Source organism: Trichechus manatus, unplaced genomic scaffold, assembly GCF_000243295.1.
Source record: "Trichechus manatus latirostris isolate Lorelei unplaced genomic scaffold, TriManLat1.0 scaffold00097, whole genome shotgun sequence".
Lineage (NCBI taxonomy): Eukaryota > Metazoa > Chordata > Mammalia > Sirenia > Trichechidae > Trichechus > Trichechus manatus.
Genome location: NW_004444033.1, coordinates 2,114,256 through 2,134,608, shown reverse-complemented (window position 1 = coordinate 2,134,608; position 20,353 = coordinate 2,114,256). Strand labels below are relative to the sequence as shown.

The 20,353-nt window shown below is 42.7% G+C and overlaps 1 protein-coding gene across 1 annotated transcript in view; it reads left to right on the top strand.

The window, feature by feature from the left end:
* Positions 1-20,353, top strand: part of GRM8 (glutamate metabotropic receptor 8) — an 813,379-nt gene that overhangs the window by 12,363 nt on the left and 780,663 nt on the right. The window contains exon 2 of the mRNA XM_023737146.1: positions 355-1,178. Within this exon, the coding sequence (XP_023592914.1) occupies positions 669-1,178 (510 nt within the window). The 5' untranslated portion in view covers positions 355-668. The remainder of the gene's footprint in view (positions 1-354; positions 1,179-20,353) is intronic.

Here is a 20,353-nt window from a genome sequence, read left to right as displayed (position 1 = left end):
TCAGGCAGCTGGAAGAAGTAAAAACAGATTTGAAAAGACATAATGCTGTCAATCATAGGATTTTTTTTTTTTTAACCTTCACCAAAGTGGTAAATAAAAATACCTTTTGGCTTGGGAGAATCAGCCTAGTTTCTGATACTTTTCTGTTTCCCTTGCTCCAAAAGTCATCCATCTCCCTGTTAGATACAGTGCAACCAGGTGCTCAAAATCACAGGGGGCCACAAAGAATGAGTTTCTTACGGAAAAGGGGAAATTAAAAAAAAGAGGTTGGTGTAAACAGGGCTTAAAAATATAAAAAATGTAGACTCATTGAACTGAGCCCTTATTTTTTTTCCTTCCCTCAACCCCCTACAGGAATAATTCTGCTACAGGGCTGACTTCAAGGACATGAATAGTTGACCTCACCCCAGCACCGGAACCTCAGATGTCATTCTGACTCTGCCACCATTCCAGGCAAGTTGACTTTCTATGGAAATAAAATTGAACCTTTGGAGTCTGATGGACATTCATTGTGACATTCAAATCCAGAAAACTTGCTGAAACCCACAGAGCCTTTTCCGCATGGGGCCTGATGGTAGCCTCCGGAAGGTGCAGCCTCAGGTGGTCCCCCTTTTTCTCTGGCAAGAATAAACTTCGGGTCTTGGACTGCAACGCCACCTGTGGGGAAAATGGTATGCGAGAGAAAGCGCTCAGCCTCTTGCCCGTGTTTCTTCCTCCTGACCGCCAAGTTCTACTGGATCCTCACCATGATGCAAAGAACTCACAGCCAGGAGTATGCCCATTCCATACGCATGGATGGGGACATCATTTTGGGGGGTCTGTTCCCAGTCCATGCAAAGGGAGAGAGAGGGGTGCCTTGTGGGGAGCTGAAGAAGGAAAAGGGAATCCACAGGCTTGAGGCCATGCTTTATGCAATCGACCAGATTAATAAGGATCCTGATCTCCTATCCAACATCACGCTGGGTGTCCGAATCCTTGACACATGCTCCCGGGACACCTATGCTTTGGAGCAGTCGCTGACGTTTGTGCAGGCTTTAATAGAGAAGGACGCTTATGACGTGAAGTGTGCTAATGGAGACCCACCCATTTTCACCAAGCCCGACAAGATTTCTGGCGTCATAGGTGCTGCAGCGAGCTCCGTGTCCATCATGGTTGCTAACATTCTAAGACTTTTTAAGGTAGGTAAAGGCGTTGTCTTTCTGACCGTTGTGGAAGGTTAACAAATTGACTCCAACTGCAGGTTGAAGAAGAAAGTGAAGACGGTCAAGATGTTTCTAGACCCTTCTCATTGTCACCAGGTTCCTCAAATGGGAGGTTCTGTGTCCAGGCTTCTACACATGTTGATTTCGTTCCATTATTTACAGTTAATTCGATTAATTGTGGCTCTGTTTTTTTCCCTAAACAAAGAAAAAGGTGATAATTTCGGATGGGTCCTCAGCATCTTGGGATATCCTCCTTACTGAGGCTCGTTTTAAATCAAAGCCAGTGTTTTTAAAGGGTATAACAAACTCTTAGCACGTTTATCACACAGACATTTCTATGGTATTTGTTATTCTTGAGGTATAAGATAATTTACTTGGTGAAACTTCTTTAATGTGGGATGCTCTGTTTTCACCTGTGAGGAGAAAACAATACTCATCACTGTTGTGTAGATGTGAGTGACCCTCTGGGAGATAAGAGGGCCATAAAATTGCCAGATGTATTACAGTTAAAATAGAGCAGAACCTCATTAATTCACACGGCTCTGATGCAGACTCGGAGTAATTATATATAATTCTATTGAGTTAAAGTTCAAACTAGCAGGTGAAGTCAAGACTTTGATTTAGTTTTGATAATCTATTGCCTGTAGATTGCATTGATGTATTAAAAACAATTGGCAAGATGAAATAAGATAAGTAAAACACGTTGAAAGGTGGAAAGTGTCATAATAAAGTTACTGCAACTCACTATTTTTCACTGACTTTCTCCTCTTATTTATTATCATCCATTATGAGATCTTTTATAAGGAGCCCTGATGGTACAAACCGTTAAGCACTTGGCTGCTAACCTAAAGGCTGGTGGTTTGAACCTACCCAGTGGCTCTGTGGGAGAAAGACCTGGCAATCTGCTTCTGTAAAGATTACAGCTAAGAAAATCCTGTGGGGAGGTTCTGTTCTGTCATGTGGGGTTGCTATGAGTTGAAATCAACTTGATGGCACCTAAGAACAACAGCAATCTTTTATAACAGACATAATCTTGAAAGTAGTAATTTTTTAATCGAAAATACTTTTTGCTCTGATTTCTTACTCAGTGGGACGTGACTTTTCCAACTCATTTTAAACTAATGAGGGTTCATTTTATATTGTGAGAAACTATATTAGGTTTAAAAATCTTAAAAGAATATGGAGAAGTTGGACAGATGACAGATAGTGTGACAAAAATGAACACAGTGATGGAAAGCTTCTGGCACAAAAAAGATGAAAGGAATTGAATAAAAAACTCTGGGTTAGGTAATATCTTGGGGGACCATGTAGTCTGATCCACTTCTTGGGCTGGAATTCACCTCTTAATGGATTCACTGAGTTTAGAGGAGGCTAAGAGGCAGCTTAAGGTCCCTGGGTGGCCCAATCCGTTTGTGCTCAAATACTACCCTAAAGGTTGGCAGTTCGAACCCACCCAGCAGCACCCCAGAGGAAAGGCCTGGCAATCTGCTTCTGTACAGATTATAGCCAAGAAAACCCTATGGAAGAGCTCTACTCTGTAACACTGGGGTTGCCATGAGTCAGAATTGACTTGACAGCAATGAGTTTTTTGTTTTCGTTTTTGTGTTTCCTGAAGAGGCAGCTTCATGGCTATTTGCAGATTGACGAAATCTTCTTAGATGGGGAGGTGCTGAGCAAAGCTCTCTGTGTCTAAGGGGTACTGAAAAGGCACAAACAGGCTCCAGGGAATAACGGAGACATTTCAGCAGGACATTAGGAGGAGCATCTTGGTGATGAGAAGGACAAAAGATTAAAACAGGCAGCAGCCAAGAGGGCTCTAATTCTCCATCTCCAGGAACCTTCACAGAAACTACGCAGTTGTTAATTTCTGTTGGGTTAGCTGAGCCCTTGCCTGAAGGCAAGATGCAAAACCAGGATCCTCCAGCTTTTCCGATACAATGGGATCTAGGATTTCTCCTAGCTGTCTATATGGAATTCTGTGCTCTAAGGAATTTTCTGCTCCTGGCTGGTGTCCAGCTCCAGCTACTTTCCCAGCGCTTTCTCTCTTCTCTCCCTTGACCTCCCTCCTGCCTGCTCCAAAGCATCTCTGTTCTATTCTTAATCCGGCTCTTCTGGTTCAACAACATTCCCTGTTAGAGAAGAGGAAGACCTTGATGAGAAGCTTCTCCTGTGTGTTGCTGTTAGATGCCATCGAGTCAATTGTTGACTCATAGTGACCCTACATGACATAGTAGAACTGCCCCATAGAGCTTCTTAGACTGCAGATCTTTACAGGAGCAGATCGCCAGGTCTTTCTCCTGCTGAGCCACTGGTAAGTTCGAACTGCTGACCTTTTGATTAGCAGCTGAGCACTTAACCACCATGCCACCAGGGCTCCTTTCCATCTACCCTTCCGTTAAACGTTAATTCCGATTCCCACCAATCCCGTCTGATTCCTACCAATTCCATCTCCTTCCTGTAGTCTTGTGCCCAGCCAAAAGTAGGCAAGGATTTGGGGAAGGTGGGGGTGGAGGAGATAAAATGTTTGTCTGAGATTTTCAAAGCTTGTTTATGTTATTTTTACCACAGATTCAGCAATAAGACTGCTGAGTTGTTGGGTGGATTTAACAAGATAATGCAGGTGAGGGTCCCCCAGGATGTGATTGTGTTTTTTGCCACTGTGGGCTTCCTTTTCCTTTAACCAGTAAAACCAGTTGCCACTGAGTTGATGGTGACTCATGGTGACCCCATGTGAGTTGGAGTAAAGCTGTGCTCCGTAGGGTTCTCAGTGGCTGATTTTTTGGAAGTAGACCGACAGGCCTTTCTTCCGAGGTGCCTCTGGATGGTCTCAAACCTCCAGCCTTTCTGTTAGGAGCTGAGCGTGTTAACCATTTACGGCCACCCAGGGACTTTTCATTCAGGCTTTTATTTTCATGCAGGCTGGACCTGGCTTCTTTCTGCTCCATTCTTCTTTCACTGACTGACCAATTCTTTCCTTGCTGTCTTGGGCAATTCTGGAGGGCCCCATCTGTCTGGGTGAGGGAATTACCTCTGACCTTTTGGACAGAGTCTGATGCTCTGGGCCAACTCTTGAGACACTCACCAGCACCTGAAGGGCTGCTCTTGCCACCCTGGACCAAAGCAGAGGGGTGGGTCAGTTTTAGCCGGAAGTAGCGGGGTGTTCGTTGGTAGATGTCATGACTAACACGATTGGTGTACTGGCATGCGCTGAGCATTTCATATGTGGAAGCAAGTGCGTGTATCAGCCAAATCACCATGCTTGAAACATTTGTCTCTTTCAAAAGTGAGTGAGAGGGCGTAGGTGTTCAGCCCATCTTCCAGCAAAATCTGGAATCACGTGACTGTGAGTTAGCTAATTACAGCATCATTGCTGTGCTACTTTCTTTTGATGATTTGTATGAGACCTCTGCCAGCACTCCATAGTGTGTGCTTATGAAATGATGATGGTCATTCTACGAGTAGAAATTCATCCATTCTATGTTTCTACTCATATGCTGGGAAGGATGTGAAATATTAGAACAGTTATCAAAGGAATGATTAGCAAACTAATGCATTGGGGGTTAATTTACACTTCCATTTTGAAAAACAATAGTTTACTTAAGACCAATGGTATGACTTTGACTGAAGGTGGCTATTTAGGACAGCTTTACGGAGTTTGTTCTAGGGGACAGCATAGACCCATAGAAACCAGGAGTTCATGAAGGCAGAGCATCTTGGTTTGAAAACATACAAATGATTAATCTTAATTATAAGGAGTGTAAACAGTATCTTAATTAATGGATTTACTCGCTGTCCTGCCCACCAGTAAACATTAATTGGGGTTTTTAGAGTGTCGCTGGATCTATATACGTTGTTAGGTGCCGTCGGGTCGGTTCCGACTCACAGCAACCTTATGTATAACAGAACAAAACATTGCCCGGTCCTGCATCATCCTCATAGTCATTGCTATGTTTGAGCCCTTTGTTTCAGCCACTGCGTCAATCCATCTCATCGAGGGTCTTCCTCTTTTTCACTGACCCTCTGCTTTACCAAGCATGATGTCCTTCTCCAGGGATTGTTCCCTCCTGAGACATGTCTAAAGTACATGAGATGAAGCCTCGCCATCCGTGTCCATTCTTCTGCAGTCTATGGTATATAACCTCCAAGCAAGTTCTCAAGAACCTATATATACAACTGAAAGGTTGGTGGTTTGAACCCACCCAGAGGTATCTCGAAGAAAGGCCCGGTGATCTGCTTTTGAAAAGTCACAGCTATGAAAACCCTGTGGAGCACAGTTCTACTCTGCACACATGGGGCCGCTATGAGTCGGAATCGATTCCACAGCAGCTGGTTTGGTTTTTGGTTTTACTATGTAATTAAAATTATATAGAAAATATTTGGGCTGAAATCAGATATAATCTCTTAGTTCTTTTTCTGGACAATCCTGGAAGGAAAAGCTGTATCTTCACCTGCAGGGCCTGCAGGGCTAACTTGTGAAGGAGACAAAGCCCTCCAGACCATCCCACGTTCCTCTTTCTGCGGCCTTGTCCCTCGCACAGCAGCCTCCCTTGTACCTTGTGTTCCTCGGTGTTCTCCCAGGCTCAGCCTGCTTTCAGGAAAGGAGCTATGTAGGATCACTCATCTGCAATTAGAACGTCTGTGTGTAGTCAGAGGAGGGTTTTACATTTAGCGGGATCGCTATTTGTGGACTGAAAAGATCTGTCTCCCTAAAGGAGATTCAGGCATCTGTAGGGGAAGGCCGTTTAGCCCCCAGGGACTGACCTCGTGGTTGCCCCCTCCGCTGCCTGGGAGCCCAGCTGGCCCTGCTCATTGCCTCTAGCGACAAGAGGTGTCCTCTGTTTCTCTTCCTACCAAAGCTCAGAAGCAGCTAAGAAAACTGGCCCCTTTAACTTCAAAGGAGAGTTGGAAGATGAGTGGAGCCCGACACCACCCCGGACAGAAGATGCTGCGTGGCCTCAGACCATAGGGCCTGAACGCTCTACAGGCCAGTGGTTCTCAAGCCCAAGTCGGGGGTAGGCTTCTCACCTGTCCCCTCCTCTCCAGAGGAGAGCCTTTCAAATGACGGCACCCCGGAGAGTGAGTGTGTGCCTTCCAGCCGCATCCTGAGAACCGCTTGTGTACTCCCTCAGGTGTACCGGGAGTGGAAAATGGTTGGGAGCCACAGAACAAGACTTTATTGATCCAAACTTTTAGAGCCCTGGTGGCGCAGTGGTTAAGTGAATGCTGCTAATCAAAAGGCTGGAAGTTCGAAACCACCAGCTGCTTCTTGGAAACCCTATGGGTCGCTATGAGTCGGAATCAACTCGACGGCAATAGGTTTGGTTTTGGGTTTACTATGCCTCATGGGGCAGTTCTACTCTGTCATATAAGGTTGCTATGAGTCAGAATTGAGTCCATGGCACACAACAACAATTATGCCTTAAGGAGTCCCTGGGTGGTGCAAATGATAAAGAGCTCAGCTACTAACTGAAAGGTTGGTGGTTTGAACCCACCCAGAGGCATCTCGAAGAAAGGCCTGGTGATCTGCTTTTGAAAGGTCGCAGCTATGAAAACCCTATGGAGCACAGTTCTACTCTGCACACATGGGGCTGCTATGAGTCGGAATCGATTCCATGACAGCTGGTTTGGTTTTTGGTTTCCCTGTTCCTTAACACACACACACGCACATCATATACGGGTTAACATGGGGGCAGAGTGGCCCTTAGGTGGTTGTTTAAGCTGTACATCAAGTTAATGGTTTCAGATAATATTAGTATCAGTTAGTATACTGTAACATGTAACTGCAGAATAGCAAACCCAGAACTCTGTTCCATCCTACGCAAAGGTAGAGACGCCACTTCATGGCTCCTGTACTGCAGAGGGACCATTGAAAAGAGGGGTCCAGCTCTCAGTCAGAGATTGTGTAGTTTCAAAAGAATTAAAAAGAAAAATGAAGAGATCTTTTTGAAATGTTGACTGGGAGGCCCTTAATATAAATTTGTTTCATAAAGCAATTTTGAGGAATTTGCATACGTTTTATAAAGAGCTCACCATTCCCCCCTTTTTTAGAAAGTTTCCACCCCTCTCCTTTAAGTTAGAGCAAATCTGTTCTGCACAACACTAATCCTATGTCTTACTTTGAGCAGAGACTGAACCTTCTAAGTTAAAAATAGCGCACTGATGTTTGGAGGTTAACTCACATTAGTGTGCACAAGAATGCATCCATGTTATAAAAGGACAGTGTCACACAAAATTTCTCTTTTTCGAGTGAACTTTGATTTTAATTTTCCACTCTTGAAGCATAGAGGTTAGATCGTCTGTTATGTATACTTCCCCGAGCAATCAAATGAGACTCTTAAGCAGAAATCCATTTGTGAGTGGGCTAGATAATTTCTCCCCCTGTGGAAGTATGCTGGTTATAAATGGCAACCACTGATCTCCATGTTAAGCAAATGAAGTACAGTGAAGTATCCCATCTCCCCCCCTGCTATGTTTGTGAAGATATATTTTCTTCCAAAAGACTCTACCAGTTGTAGCAACCACTTCCATAAAGCTGAGAGCATCTTTCGAGTTATTTATCACCTACAATGGGCTTTATTAACTGCCAACTGTGAAAGGGTAAATCTGCCATATTCAGGATCCTCTAGTTAGATGGACAGATAAATGAGCCCAATCAATAGACTCAACAGGAGGTAATATGTGAAGTCTTATTTGATGGCAAATAGATAATAGAAAGAAAGGTGGACTCCTTCGGCCGATCCTTTACTACTGTAATAAGCTCTAATTTAACTTTGTAAGGAACCCACTCAACTCGAGTGAGAGATGGTGGGTAGTGTCTCGAATAGCAGCCAAAACAGGGCCACTGTGGGGAGAATGGGCACTGCCCGTGGTCTCCCGCACTTAAACTCACAGCCAGAGATACTTCTCAAATAACCCGGATCTGGTAACATCACCCCCTTCTTGGAACTCTACCAGCTATGCATCACCCTCCAAGAATGAAGATCCTCCTCTACTCTGGGGTGTTTTTTCTCATTTCCCTTGACTATATGTAACAAAGAAGCATCCTCCACTTAACTTCGTCTTAGCATTTAGCTCACTCCATTGCAGCTGTTTATTTACTCATCTGTATCTCCCACCAGGAGTCTCTGGGTAGTACAAATGGGCTAATGCACTTGGCTGCTAAGCTAAAGGTTGGTGGTTCAAGTTCACCCAGAGGCACCTTGGAAGAAAGGCCTGGCAGTCTACTTCTGAAAAATCAGCTATTGAAAACCCTATGGAGCACAGTTCTGCTCTGACACACATGGGGTCCCCGTAAGTGGAACTGACTTGATGGCAACTGTTTTTTTTTAATCCCCTCCTAGACCATAAAGGAAGGAGCCCTGGTAGCACAGTGGTTAAGCCCTTGGCTACTAACTGAAAGGTGTTGGTTTGAACTCACCAGCAGCTCTGCAAGAGAAAGATGTGGCACTCTGCTTCCGTGAAGATTACAGCCTTGGAAATCCTGTGGAGGAGTTTTACTCTGTCCTTTAGGGTCACTATGAGTTGGAATCGACTTGATGGCAATGGGTTTGGTTTTTGGTTTTAGACCATAAAGGAGCCTTCTTGGCGCAGTGGTTAAGCACTTGGCTGCTAACCAAAAGGTCGACGGTTTGAACCTACCAGTGGCTCTTTGGGAGAAAAGACCTGGCAATCTGCTCCCATAAAGATTACAGTGTAGAAAACCCTATGGGGCAGTTCTATTCTGTCCTATAGGGTCTCTATGAGTCAGAATAGACTCAACGGCACCTAACAACAACAGCAGCAATAGATCATAAGCTCCATGAGGGCAGGATCCATGTATACATGGCTTGTTGAAGTATTCCCAGTTCCTAGTATGGACCTAGTCTGGAAACCCAATGCATGCTTGTTAAATGACTGACTGAATGACCCTTCTCTCTCTGCTCCCTCCCCTCACCCCAACCTTAAGTCTTGGAAATAATAATGTGTTGATAGATAAGACCAAAATAGAATTTTGTTTATTTAACTTTTATACTATTTTGGAGAAAGGAACAGAAGGAGGGAGAAGGGGAGGGGAAAGGAGACATGAGATATTTTGGGAGTTCCTATCTTCCTGTGCTTCCTCCTTTTCATATAAATTCACATTACTTTCTCTAAACAGCTTTTTAAAATTAAAAATTAAATACATAAAATACATGAGCACATTATCATTTTGAATGGTTTAAGCAATGAATAAATAAATAGTGTAAAATGGAAAATCCACTTCCAAACGCTATTAATAAAATTACACACACACACACATGCACACACACACACACAGTTTTATTGATAGAAATGTGTCTTGTGACTTTCTTTTTTCCTTAATAATGTATCTGGGAGAGATTTCCATGTTAGTTAACATAAGTCTACCTTAGTGATTCCCAACCCTGCCTGCACATTAGCATAAGCTGGAGAGCTTTCAAGAAATCTGGATGCCCAAGCCCTATCCAAGACCAGCGAGAACAGATATTTCCTGGTGGAGTCCTGGCATAGATATATTTTAAAAGCTTGCCAGGTGACTCTGACATTTGTCTAGGATCAAGGACTACAAGACTTTATTATTATTTTTAAATGGCTGCTTGGTTTTTTATTATGTGGATAGACCATAATCTATTTAATAAATCCTTTATTGATAGGTTACTTCCTTTTGGTTTATTGAGACCATTTATAATTTGCAAAATAGTTAAAACAATGTTAGAACCTCATTCAAACACTATTAGCTCTAGAGTGAATTTTGGTATAGTACAGCCTTCTTGGACCAATAAACGAACCAATTGCTGTTGAGTTGACTCCAACTCATCATGACCCAGTGTGTGTGATAGTAGAATTGTGCTCCATAGGATTTTCAATGGCTAATGTTTTCAGATGTAGATCACCAGGTCTTCCTTCCAAGATACCTCTGGGTGGACTCGAACCTTCTTTTGGGTAGCAGTCGAGCATGTTAACTGCTTGTACCACTCGGACTGGACCGACAAAGTGGCTAAAGTAGTGAATTATCAAAAATGATTGCTGTAAGGCTGACCCATACAACCAACGCACACATTGCAGGCCGTGGCGCTTCAGGACATGTACTAACTCAGGATCCATGCAGTGGTCACAGCCCAGCCCGTTTAAGGAGCTCTGTGACTCTTGGTGGAGTGAAGCAGGTTTTAAAATGGGCAAATTTAAATGAAATCTTTCTTTCCTTTTCCCTAGCCTCTGAATGGTCTGAAATCCTACAGTGAATACTGAAGACATCTTAATGCCTATCTTTTGCGTGGCTTTAAATAATGAGGTTGCTTTGTAAGCAGTGAGAAGTCTTCCCAAGAGAATGGCTTGTGACTGGATGCTATGTATTTATTGCTTAAGAAATTGTCTGAAAACTTTTCTAGAACAAGTCAGGGTATATGTAAATAAATGAATGTATTTGAAGAAGGATAATACTGTGCTCTTCTTTCTACTCATTTATCTTGAAGATTGCTGTGGTTTTGTTTGGTTTCAACACGTTTCTCCTCAGACTCTTCTGAAGGTAGCTTCTCACAACCCAAGGTTGCACCTTCCTAGGATGACTTAAAACCCGAAGGCTCCACAGTGGTTTTCCAACTTTGTTCATTACTGTCGAGTCAGCTCTGATCCATGGCATCCCATGTACAACAGAATGAAATGTTACCGATCCTGCACCGATGGCATGATTATTGGTATGCCCAAGTCCACTTTTGTGGCCACTGTGTATTTTGAGTGTCTTCCAACCTAGGGGGCTCACCTTCCAGCATATAGGACGATATTCTATTGTGATCGCTAGGGGTTTTGCTGGCTATTTTTCAGAAGTAGAACACCAGCCCTTTCTTCCTAGTCTTAGTCTGGAAGCTCCACTGAAACATATCCACCATGTGTGACCCCACTGGTATTTGAAATACTGGTGGCATAGCTTCCAGCATCATAGCAACACGCAAGCCACCACGGTAGGACAAACTGATAGATGGGTGGTGGCCTCAAATTTAGCAGGTATCAGAATCACCCAGAGGGCTTGTTAAAGCACAGATGGCTGAGCTCACCCTCAGAGTCTCTCATTCAGTAAATCTGGCATGGGGTCTGGGAACTGGCCTTTCTCACAAGTTCCCAGGTGATGCTGATGCTGCTGGTTCGCAGACCACACTTTGAGAACCACTGCTCCATAAGAATCGCAGGCTGGCTGACTTACCAGGTCAAAGTTCGCAAACCAAAATATGAGATTTAACAGTGTTCTGTCTGGCAACAGTCTCTTTTCTTTTGACTCATGCCAGTTGGATTTTGGTTCGTATTGGTCATAATCGCAGCAGCTGCTGTCTGGATCTATTTTTAATTGTGTGCCCTTTTGGAAATTGTGTTCCTTATTGAATGATGCATAGCGCAGGAGTAACAATCAGCGTAACAGTCACTTGAACACGATCTCCAAGGCAGGGTCAGCCAGATGACCACTTTTACTCATTTTTACTACCTGAGACAATATTACAGCTGATCTAAGAAACTTAGCCTGTAAGGTACACATCAGCTGGGAACTGAGAACAGCAAGAGACCAAGGAGGCTGTGATTTGTCTCAGCTACCAGCAATTTGTCTGCAGAAACCATGACAGCTACCTCCTGATTCCCATTATGCAATGAGATTGCAAATAACATTCCACGGCAGTCCTGATTAACAGGCGGTCACAAGAGGCCCTTGCTTCCCCACGGTGGGGAAAGGGCCTATTTACCCATTTAATTGATATAATACACTCTCTGGCAAAAGACAGAGACATCTCTTTTAGCTGTAATTAGGGATTTTCCTGATCCCTAAATACTCTTAACAACATAAAAATATACATGTCATCTTTATGTATTTTAAATATATAATGAGACCCAGGTTGTTGGGGTGGGAAGAGGTCCAGGCATAACCTTGTCCACAGCCACCTTTATCTGTTTCCGGTATGAGGCCAATCTCAGTTGCTTTTCTCCATTAGGCCCAGCAAGCTGGCAGGCACGGGTTCTCAATGTTGGCCATTATCCTCTCTCCAGGACCCTCCCAGGCTCCCACTAGTCTTGGGGAGGCTGGGTTGCTTGGTATAATATAGCCTGAGACCTACTAGTCTGCCCTAGCTTCAGAAAAGCTACAGATCTGTCTCTGTCTCCCTTGCTGTTCCCAATGTGGCTCGCTTGGGACTTGTCTCCTTTGGGACTTGTTGACGGTGACATATCCTCGCTCGAGCATCCCACTCTTGCGTCCCTCCCTGAAGAGTAAGAATGAACTAAAGCTTTGATTAATGCTTGTACTATTTCTAACACTTTGTTTATTGTTGTAGTTTAAGTGAAAGTTTACATTTCAAGTTAGTCTCTCATACAAAATTGATACCTACATTGTTATGTGACCCTGATTGCTCTCCCCATACTGTGACAGCACACTCCTCCTTTCCACCGCTGATTTCCCACGTCCATTCAACCAGCTCCTAACCCTCTCTGCCCTCCCATCTCACCTCCGGAGAGAAGCTGCCCATTTTATTTCTTACACTTTAAACCTAAGTATTTACATTGAGGTGATTCTATATATTAGACTTCTCAAAGTAATTATCATCTCAACTCTGAGATGCATTTATATTATTTATGGAACAAATGCCATATCATGCAAATGCAGATTTGTCATATAGATATTTGTGGCTGATAGATATTTGTTATTATCAGGAGATGCCTGATCAAATTACTAATTGTTGCAATGCATGTGTCTAGTGGTGCTGATACTCTTCTTTTGAGTAAAACAGATTGTTAGGAATTATATGAAATAGGTGAGGGCTCTGGATTCAGACTGCCTGGGTTCAAATTCCGATAGTCCTTACTAGCTGAGTATAAGTATTCAGCTAGTATTCAGCAAGATAGTTAATCTTTCCAAGCCCTAGATTTGTTATCTTTAAAAAGTAGGTAATAATAATACTTCCCTTATAAAGTCTGTAATGAAGATAAACGAGATAATGTCCACGAGTCCTAAGAAAAATCCCTGGCACATAGTGAGCACCATAAATGTTAGTTATAATGATAATGAGGGGAGGACATTGATGTCCGCCATCAGTAGGATATTCATTTTGAGAGGTACCTCCTCTAATTTCTCAGCCATTCATACTGACTTGCCCTATTTTGTGAATAATGGCAGGTTAGTGTTAAAGGTGTAGTCATTGGCCAAGAAACAGAACAAATCAATAGGTCCACATAAGCTCTGGCATGGGGCAAGGCTATCTAGTTTACCTGAGATTCAGAGTTGAGACTGGGACCTCACAAGCACCATGTTCCAGCCAACTGAGCTAAGAAATTAGCGTACTCTTCTCCTGTCCAAGGAGTCCCTGGGTGGTGTAAATGGTTGGCGATTCGCGTCCACCAAAATCTGCCTTGAAAGAAAGGTCTGCTGATCTACTTCTGAAAAATTAGCATTGAAAACCCTATGGAGCACAGTTCTACTCTGACACACGTGGGGTCTAGGTGGATTCGAACCTCCAACCTTGCGGTTAACAGCCAAGCACTTAACCATTTGTGCCACTGAGGAAGTCCAGTGAAACAGGTAGGCAGATAATATTCAATCAATCTACTGACAGGTATTTATTCAGTATTCTGAAGGGGTATGCATTCTACTTGATGTTCTAGAGGATACTGTGAAAGAAGTAGAAGATTCTAAGCTTTCACGTCACTTAGAATCTAGTTGTGGAGAAATCACTAACATATAAAATAACAATGGACAATATAAAGCAATGTAATAAGGGCTACAGTGTGGTGTTAGGGTTCAGAGGAAAGGTCAGCATCAGGAGCCTTCATCCGAGGAAGCGGCAGTTATCAGCAAAGTCTTCCTGTGGAATGTGGAATTGGGCTGGGTCTAGAGGGATTGGTTCTTCTTGTTGCTGGGTGCTGTCAAGTCAATTTCAACTCATCAGTGATCCTATGTGATAGAGTAGAGCTGCTCCATAGCATTTTCTAGGCTGTAATCTTTACAGGCGCTGATCACCAGGTCTTTCACCTGAAGAGCTGCTGGGTGGGTTCGAACTGCCAGTCTTTTGGGTGGCGGCCCAGTGCTTAACCTTTGCACCACCAAGAGGGAGGGGTGTGTAAGTAGAGAGGCCAGGAGAGGAGGCAGGCTCTTCCAGGCAAAGGGGATCCTATAAACCTTTGACCAGCTACCCAGGTCATGTTCAACTGTGATCACTTAAGGAGCCTTCTAGAAGGATTCAGAATAAGGAAGGTTGGAGGGCTATGTTCCCAGCTCCTACTGAACACAAAACTGGGGGCCTCAGTCAAAATCCCCAGCATCCTGAGGCCAGAATGTTGTGCCCTGTCAGCAGGGGTAGGAAGGGTTGAAGGGGGTGAATTGCTGTGGGATTTATGAGGGATTTAAGGAAGGAGCTATTGGATCCAGGAGAGGCCCCTCTCCACTTTACACTTTGAAAATCCGTGTAACTTGAGGTCAGAATTTTTTTTTCATTTGCCTCGTGCAGATCTTTACCATTTATATTGTTCTCATTGAACATAAGATACACACTTAATTGCAGAGAGAGAAGTTAAATGCATTACCAGTGAATCAATTTTCTTTTCCTTCTGTAGGGTTTTTTTTTTTTTTTAATTTTTAAGATTTTATTGTGGTAAAACATAGCAAAAGATTTTTTTTTGACAATTTAACCATGCAATTCAGTGACATTACTTCCCTTCACCGTATTGTACAGTTACTGCGACAATCTCTTTCCCAAAGTGTTTCATCACTCCAAACAGAAACTCAGCACCCCTTAAGCAATAACTCCCCATTTCCTTACCCCTCTAGCCCCTACTGGCCACTGATCTACTTCTGTCTCGTTGCCTTTGCCTATTTTAGATATTTCATGTAAGTGGGATTATACAATATTTGTCCTTTGTGTGTCTGACTTATTTCACACAGCCTAATTTTTCAAGGTTTACCCATGTTGTAGCATGTATCAGAACTTCGTTTCTCTTGATGGCTAAATAATATTCCATTGTTCAATGAAGTGATTTATATACCTCATTCCAATAAGGAAAGCCACCATCCTTGGGGAGCTCATGGCTTCCTTCTGTCCCCTTGGCCCTTGAGTAAACTGGGTGGGAGTAATCATATCTGCAATTGTATCTGTATCGCAAGGTGCTCATAGACCCCAGTAAGGCAGACATTTAGAGAATTTACTATTTTCTAAGTGTAAAGTATTTTTGAATGATTTAGAAATAGGTTCTGTATTGAAAAGGACATAAATGATTATTGTTCTTCTTAATGCTATGGTAATTTAACTTGTAATTTCCACTCTGTAACCCCACCGATTTAAATGGGAGCTTGATCAGAGATGTCTTCTTGTCTTTGAAACCACTGAGATGGAATTTTAAATGCTTGGATTTTTTCCCCCTTCTGCCTGAGGAAAAAGATACTGGAAATTCCATTTTTCACTTTGGATTACTTTATTTCATTTATATTCATATGGCTAAATCATCTAGTGGGTTTTGCTGGTGTACAGATTAATATTTACAGGTAACACTTTGCTGAAAATAAAATAGATTAAGTGGAGAATATTTTTCCCACAGCTTCCTTCTCTAACCAAAGTAAAATCACCCAGCGCCACTCCTTAACTGAATGTCCCATTTGTCACCCCCATGCTGATCTGAGCCTGGGAGTGGGCAGGGTTGAGGGCCAACAGGCCAGTTAGGATGGGTTTAGTACAGGCTGAGAGAATTGGGAATTTATGCTTCAGATTTCTATTTACCTTTCAATATTTCCCTGAATTATGAGGAACTAAACTGGAAACCTGTATTTTTTTTTTTTTTTACTGTAACTACAGTTAAATTTCAGCCTCTACTGATCAGCATTATGCATAGCAGGCAAGAAATATATATTTAGATATTAAACCAGTGATCTAAAGTAGTGTAGATAGTAGTGCGGAAGTGATGAATAAATACTATTTTAAAATCTTATTTTTTAAATTTCATGATATATGAACTAATAGCATTAATATTTCATTTTAGTAAAGTGGTACAAGTTTAGGATTTGACGTAAAATACATGTAAAACTTGTAAATAATGCTGATCACTACATGGTGAGAATTATCGCTAAAAACAAATCTACACCCAATTAGAAAACGGTTCTTACGAAGGAAAGTACACAATTTTGCATTGTACTTTGTTTTGAACAACTCAGGATTAAATTCAGTGGCAGAGTTCTATTGTTTTCAGATAGAATGGATCATACCCACTGATGGACATTTTAAAGATGTTCTAAGAAGCTCAGCACAAAATAGTTTATTTTTTAAAAGAGATTGTTCTTCCTGGTTCCCCAAATACTTGGAATTATAGAACCTTAGAGTTGAAAGGAATTTTTGAGGTCTTCTATTATAGCCTTCCATCCAAAACAAAATCTCTTCTCTTGAGACCCTTGATAGGGGGTGGATGCTGTCTTTTGTTGTTGTCAAGTCGATTCCTACCTGTGGCGACCTTATGTGTGCAGAGCAGAACTGCTTCATAAGGTTTTCAAGGCTGTGACCTTTTGGAAGCAGATTGCTTTGGTCTTCTTAATTGTGTTTAACATATCTTCCCCCTTGCAACCCTATACAGTGATCTTGATGGCAAGAAACATGTCTTACTCATTTTTATATCTCTTAGAGCACCTAGTATGGTCCTTGGCACACAGTAGGTACCAAATGTATGCATCCTGAATTAATTTATTGAAATACGTTCAGGGATGGGTTGTTCATTATCTCACAAACTGATCCACTCCATTTTGTAATTGTTTTTCTTTATTCGGACCTGAAATCTTCCTCCCTCTTTGAACATGAAGTTTTAGGAATGGCTTCACTCCCAGAAAGGGTAGAGATGCCCACCCAGCCAGCTCGACCAGATGAAGCAACCCTGGTGCTCAGAGGGAAACAGATGTCGTAATCAGTCATTTCTACCCATTGGTCCTCATCCTGTCTTCTGATGCATCTGCTTTTCATGGGACAGTCCGTTAAATATTGGAAGACTCCTGTTGTTCTGAGTTGGGGTCTCCAGGCTAACCATTCCTGGTGCTTCATCTTCTGATAGTAACAACACAAGAGCTAGTGTTTATTGAGAACTTCCTATATGCCAGGCACTGTGCTAGACGCTTAACTTGCCTGATCTTATTTGATCTATACCACAGTTCCATTAGATAGGCATGATCTGGAAATGAGGCTTATGTAAGGTTATCCAGCAAGTTAAGTCGGCCAAGCCATATTCAAACCAAGGTCAAAGAGGCTCTAAAGTCCATGTTTTCAACCACTGCTTTATAATGCCTTTTGTCTGGTATGATTTCAAATCCTTTGTTATGGTTTCCTTCCCTTGAGCACACCTCTGCTATTAGTTTAACCCTATTCTAAGTTAAATGACAAATCCTTCTAAAAGGATTTGTTCTAAAAGATTGCCTTTGAGCAGAAAAGTTAAGCCCTTAACACAGAGGACTATGCTCTTCAGTGTGTAGGCGGCTGGAATGGCAGATGGGCTGGTCATTGCATCCACAGTGGGCAGTGGTCTCAATACAAGGATTGAGTCTGACTGATCATGACCATATGTGTCTTCCCAGCTGCCAGAGTGGCCACATGGCTCCCTGGGAAATGCTGGGAAACTTGCACTCCTTTAGCAGCATTGATGGGAGCCTCCTATGGTTCCAGATATTTTCCAAGGAGGATGCTGGGTGGGAAGAGTTTGTGTTATTACAGATGGTCAAAGTGGTTTATGTATCAGGAAGTTTTCCATGGAAGGACTAATGTATCCAAAATTGTTTTCTGAAGTTGATGGCAGGATGTGGTGAAACTAATTGGACTTTAGGAAAACACTGAGAAAATCAAAATAAATAAATGTGGTTTGCGCCTCCTCCTTTCCCAAACTAAAATATGGCCCATGACAGCATTTTCTCAGCATGTGGGATCCAGTTCTAGATCAAATGGAGAGATGATAAAATGAACACGTTTGTGTTAAGTTTCTTTCATTTACTTCTCATTTCCATTAGAGTCTAGACTAGAATGGTTGGGTGGAAATATTGGGACCAGGGTTGTACGATACTATCAATGTCAGAAAGAGACCATTCATTCACATATGTGGGGGGAGATGAGAGTTCTAACCTCATTTCCTATACCTTGGCAGAGGAAGAGAATTGGGTTCTTTTAGCCTCTTTTTGGGGTGGGCTTGGGCAGCAGGCCTACGGGCCCGTCCATTATGCCAGCCCCAGAACCTCTGGATGCTGCTTTTGTGCTTTTCTTTGTCATTATACAGGCCCCGGGACCTCTGGATGTTGCTTTTGTGCTTTTCTTTGTCGTTGTACAGGCCCCGGAGTCCCTGGGTGGTGAACACGGTTAATGCACTGGCTGCTAACTGAAAGGTTGGAGGTTCGAGTCCACCCAGAGATGCCTGGGAAGAAAGGCCTGATGATCTACTTCTGAAAATCAGCCATTGAAAACTCTATGGAGTGCAGTTTTACTCTGACATACAGGGGGTCACCATGAGTCAGAGCTGACTCGAAGGCAAAACTGTTTTTTTTTTTTTTTTTAAATTATACAGCCCCCAGCCCTCCTCTGTTAACCTTCCCTGTTATCCCACTCCCTGGCCTTTTTAAAACTAAGCTATAATCTGTACTTTGAAAACATTTTTGATCTTTTTAGATTTTCTTTCGGTTTTCCTATTAGATCAGAACAGCTTTTTATACCTTTTGTTTCCATGGCAATGGATTCCAGGACTACTTTAGAAAACCTCTGGCTTCATATGCCGGTGGAACGTCGGAGTGTTATGGACTAACACAAGGCACGCCAGCCCACCTGTAGGGGAGCGCGAGCCCGCTAGAAGTGGTTTAGATCCACAGCCACTTAGTGGTGGGAGCTTATTTTTTACCGCAATCAGCAGAATTTGGAAAGCGAGTCCCGCATTGCAGGCAAATGGCTTGGGAGCATTAGCATGAAATTTAGTGTTCACTAATCAGCTCAAGGCTGAAGGAGCCGAATTAACTGGAGGCATTAATTTCGAATTAAACTGTATGTAAGCAGCATGGAACCCTGTTCCAGAATTTTTAGCAACCTGCCTGAGTTTTTACAAGGGCCAGGTCTGCTCTTGGGAGACTGAAGGAAGAAGCGACAGAGGGGGGGCCTCCTTGGGCTCTTCACCTTTGGGTGAAAGGATGATTGTTTTCAAAAACTTAGGAGAATCCACCTGGCCTTGTCTACAAACACATCTTCTAGGAATCTAGGGTACAGATCAGAACTCAATAGAAAAATCTATTAGAGGGTGTTGGCTAAAGACTGGGCAGACGAAAAAAAGGAGAGATTTCCTGGAAAAAATGGAACTACTTTCACAAAAATCTTCAAGTTTCTGAGTACGTGAAAAGAGAAGGTGTAATCTGGTGACCAGAGTCGTCTACCCTGACTCTGGCCCCCGCAACCCTGCTGTATCTTAAGAAGAGCAGGGACACGAGAAAAGGCAGGAGGAAGGAAAGAGGAAGACAGGGTGGAAGGCAAGACCAGAGGTGTGTGTCAAGTTGTTTGTGCCTGTGTAGAAGGAGAGAATGAATAAAGCCCCTTGTATCCTACTGTGGATTTTAATATTTAAAGTTATGAGAGCTATTATTGAGAATATTAAGACGTTTTATGTTGAACTGATTAAAATTACATTTGGAATAATGAATGACATAGAAGGTACAACCCCTCCTTCCCCACAGACACCTTTTTCTTTTTTAAGATCATAAAAATCATAAATAATGTTAATGGAAAGTTTTCAGAAGCATTCTTTGGGGAGACAGGGTTGGGATGGGGGGGCAGAAACATAGGGCCGGAAGGTTCTTTGAAGTGTGACTTGGGCACTCACCGCCTCCCTGGAAAGATAGAGGACTCCTGCCCTAGTAAAATTAAAGGGAGGTTGAACTACTCTGGAACTCAGTATCATTTTCTTTTTAATATTTCTCAGACTGAAGATGCCTTGAAATAGGTCTTTATATCTGGTAGGCAGAACTTACCAAGGGTGAGTGATTTTGAACCCAGATCATTTCTATAAACATTTAGGGCACAGCTCCAATGATCGCACTTGCTTCTCCCTCTTTCCCAAGCTGTATCAGACCCTTGTCAAAACCATCTTGTTGTCGTTGTTAGTTGTTGTCCAGTGGCTCCAACTCCTGTTAACCTTTT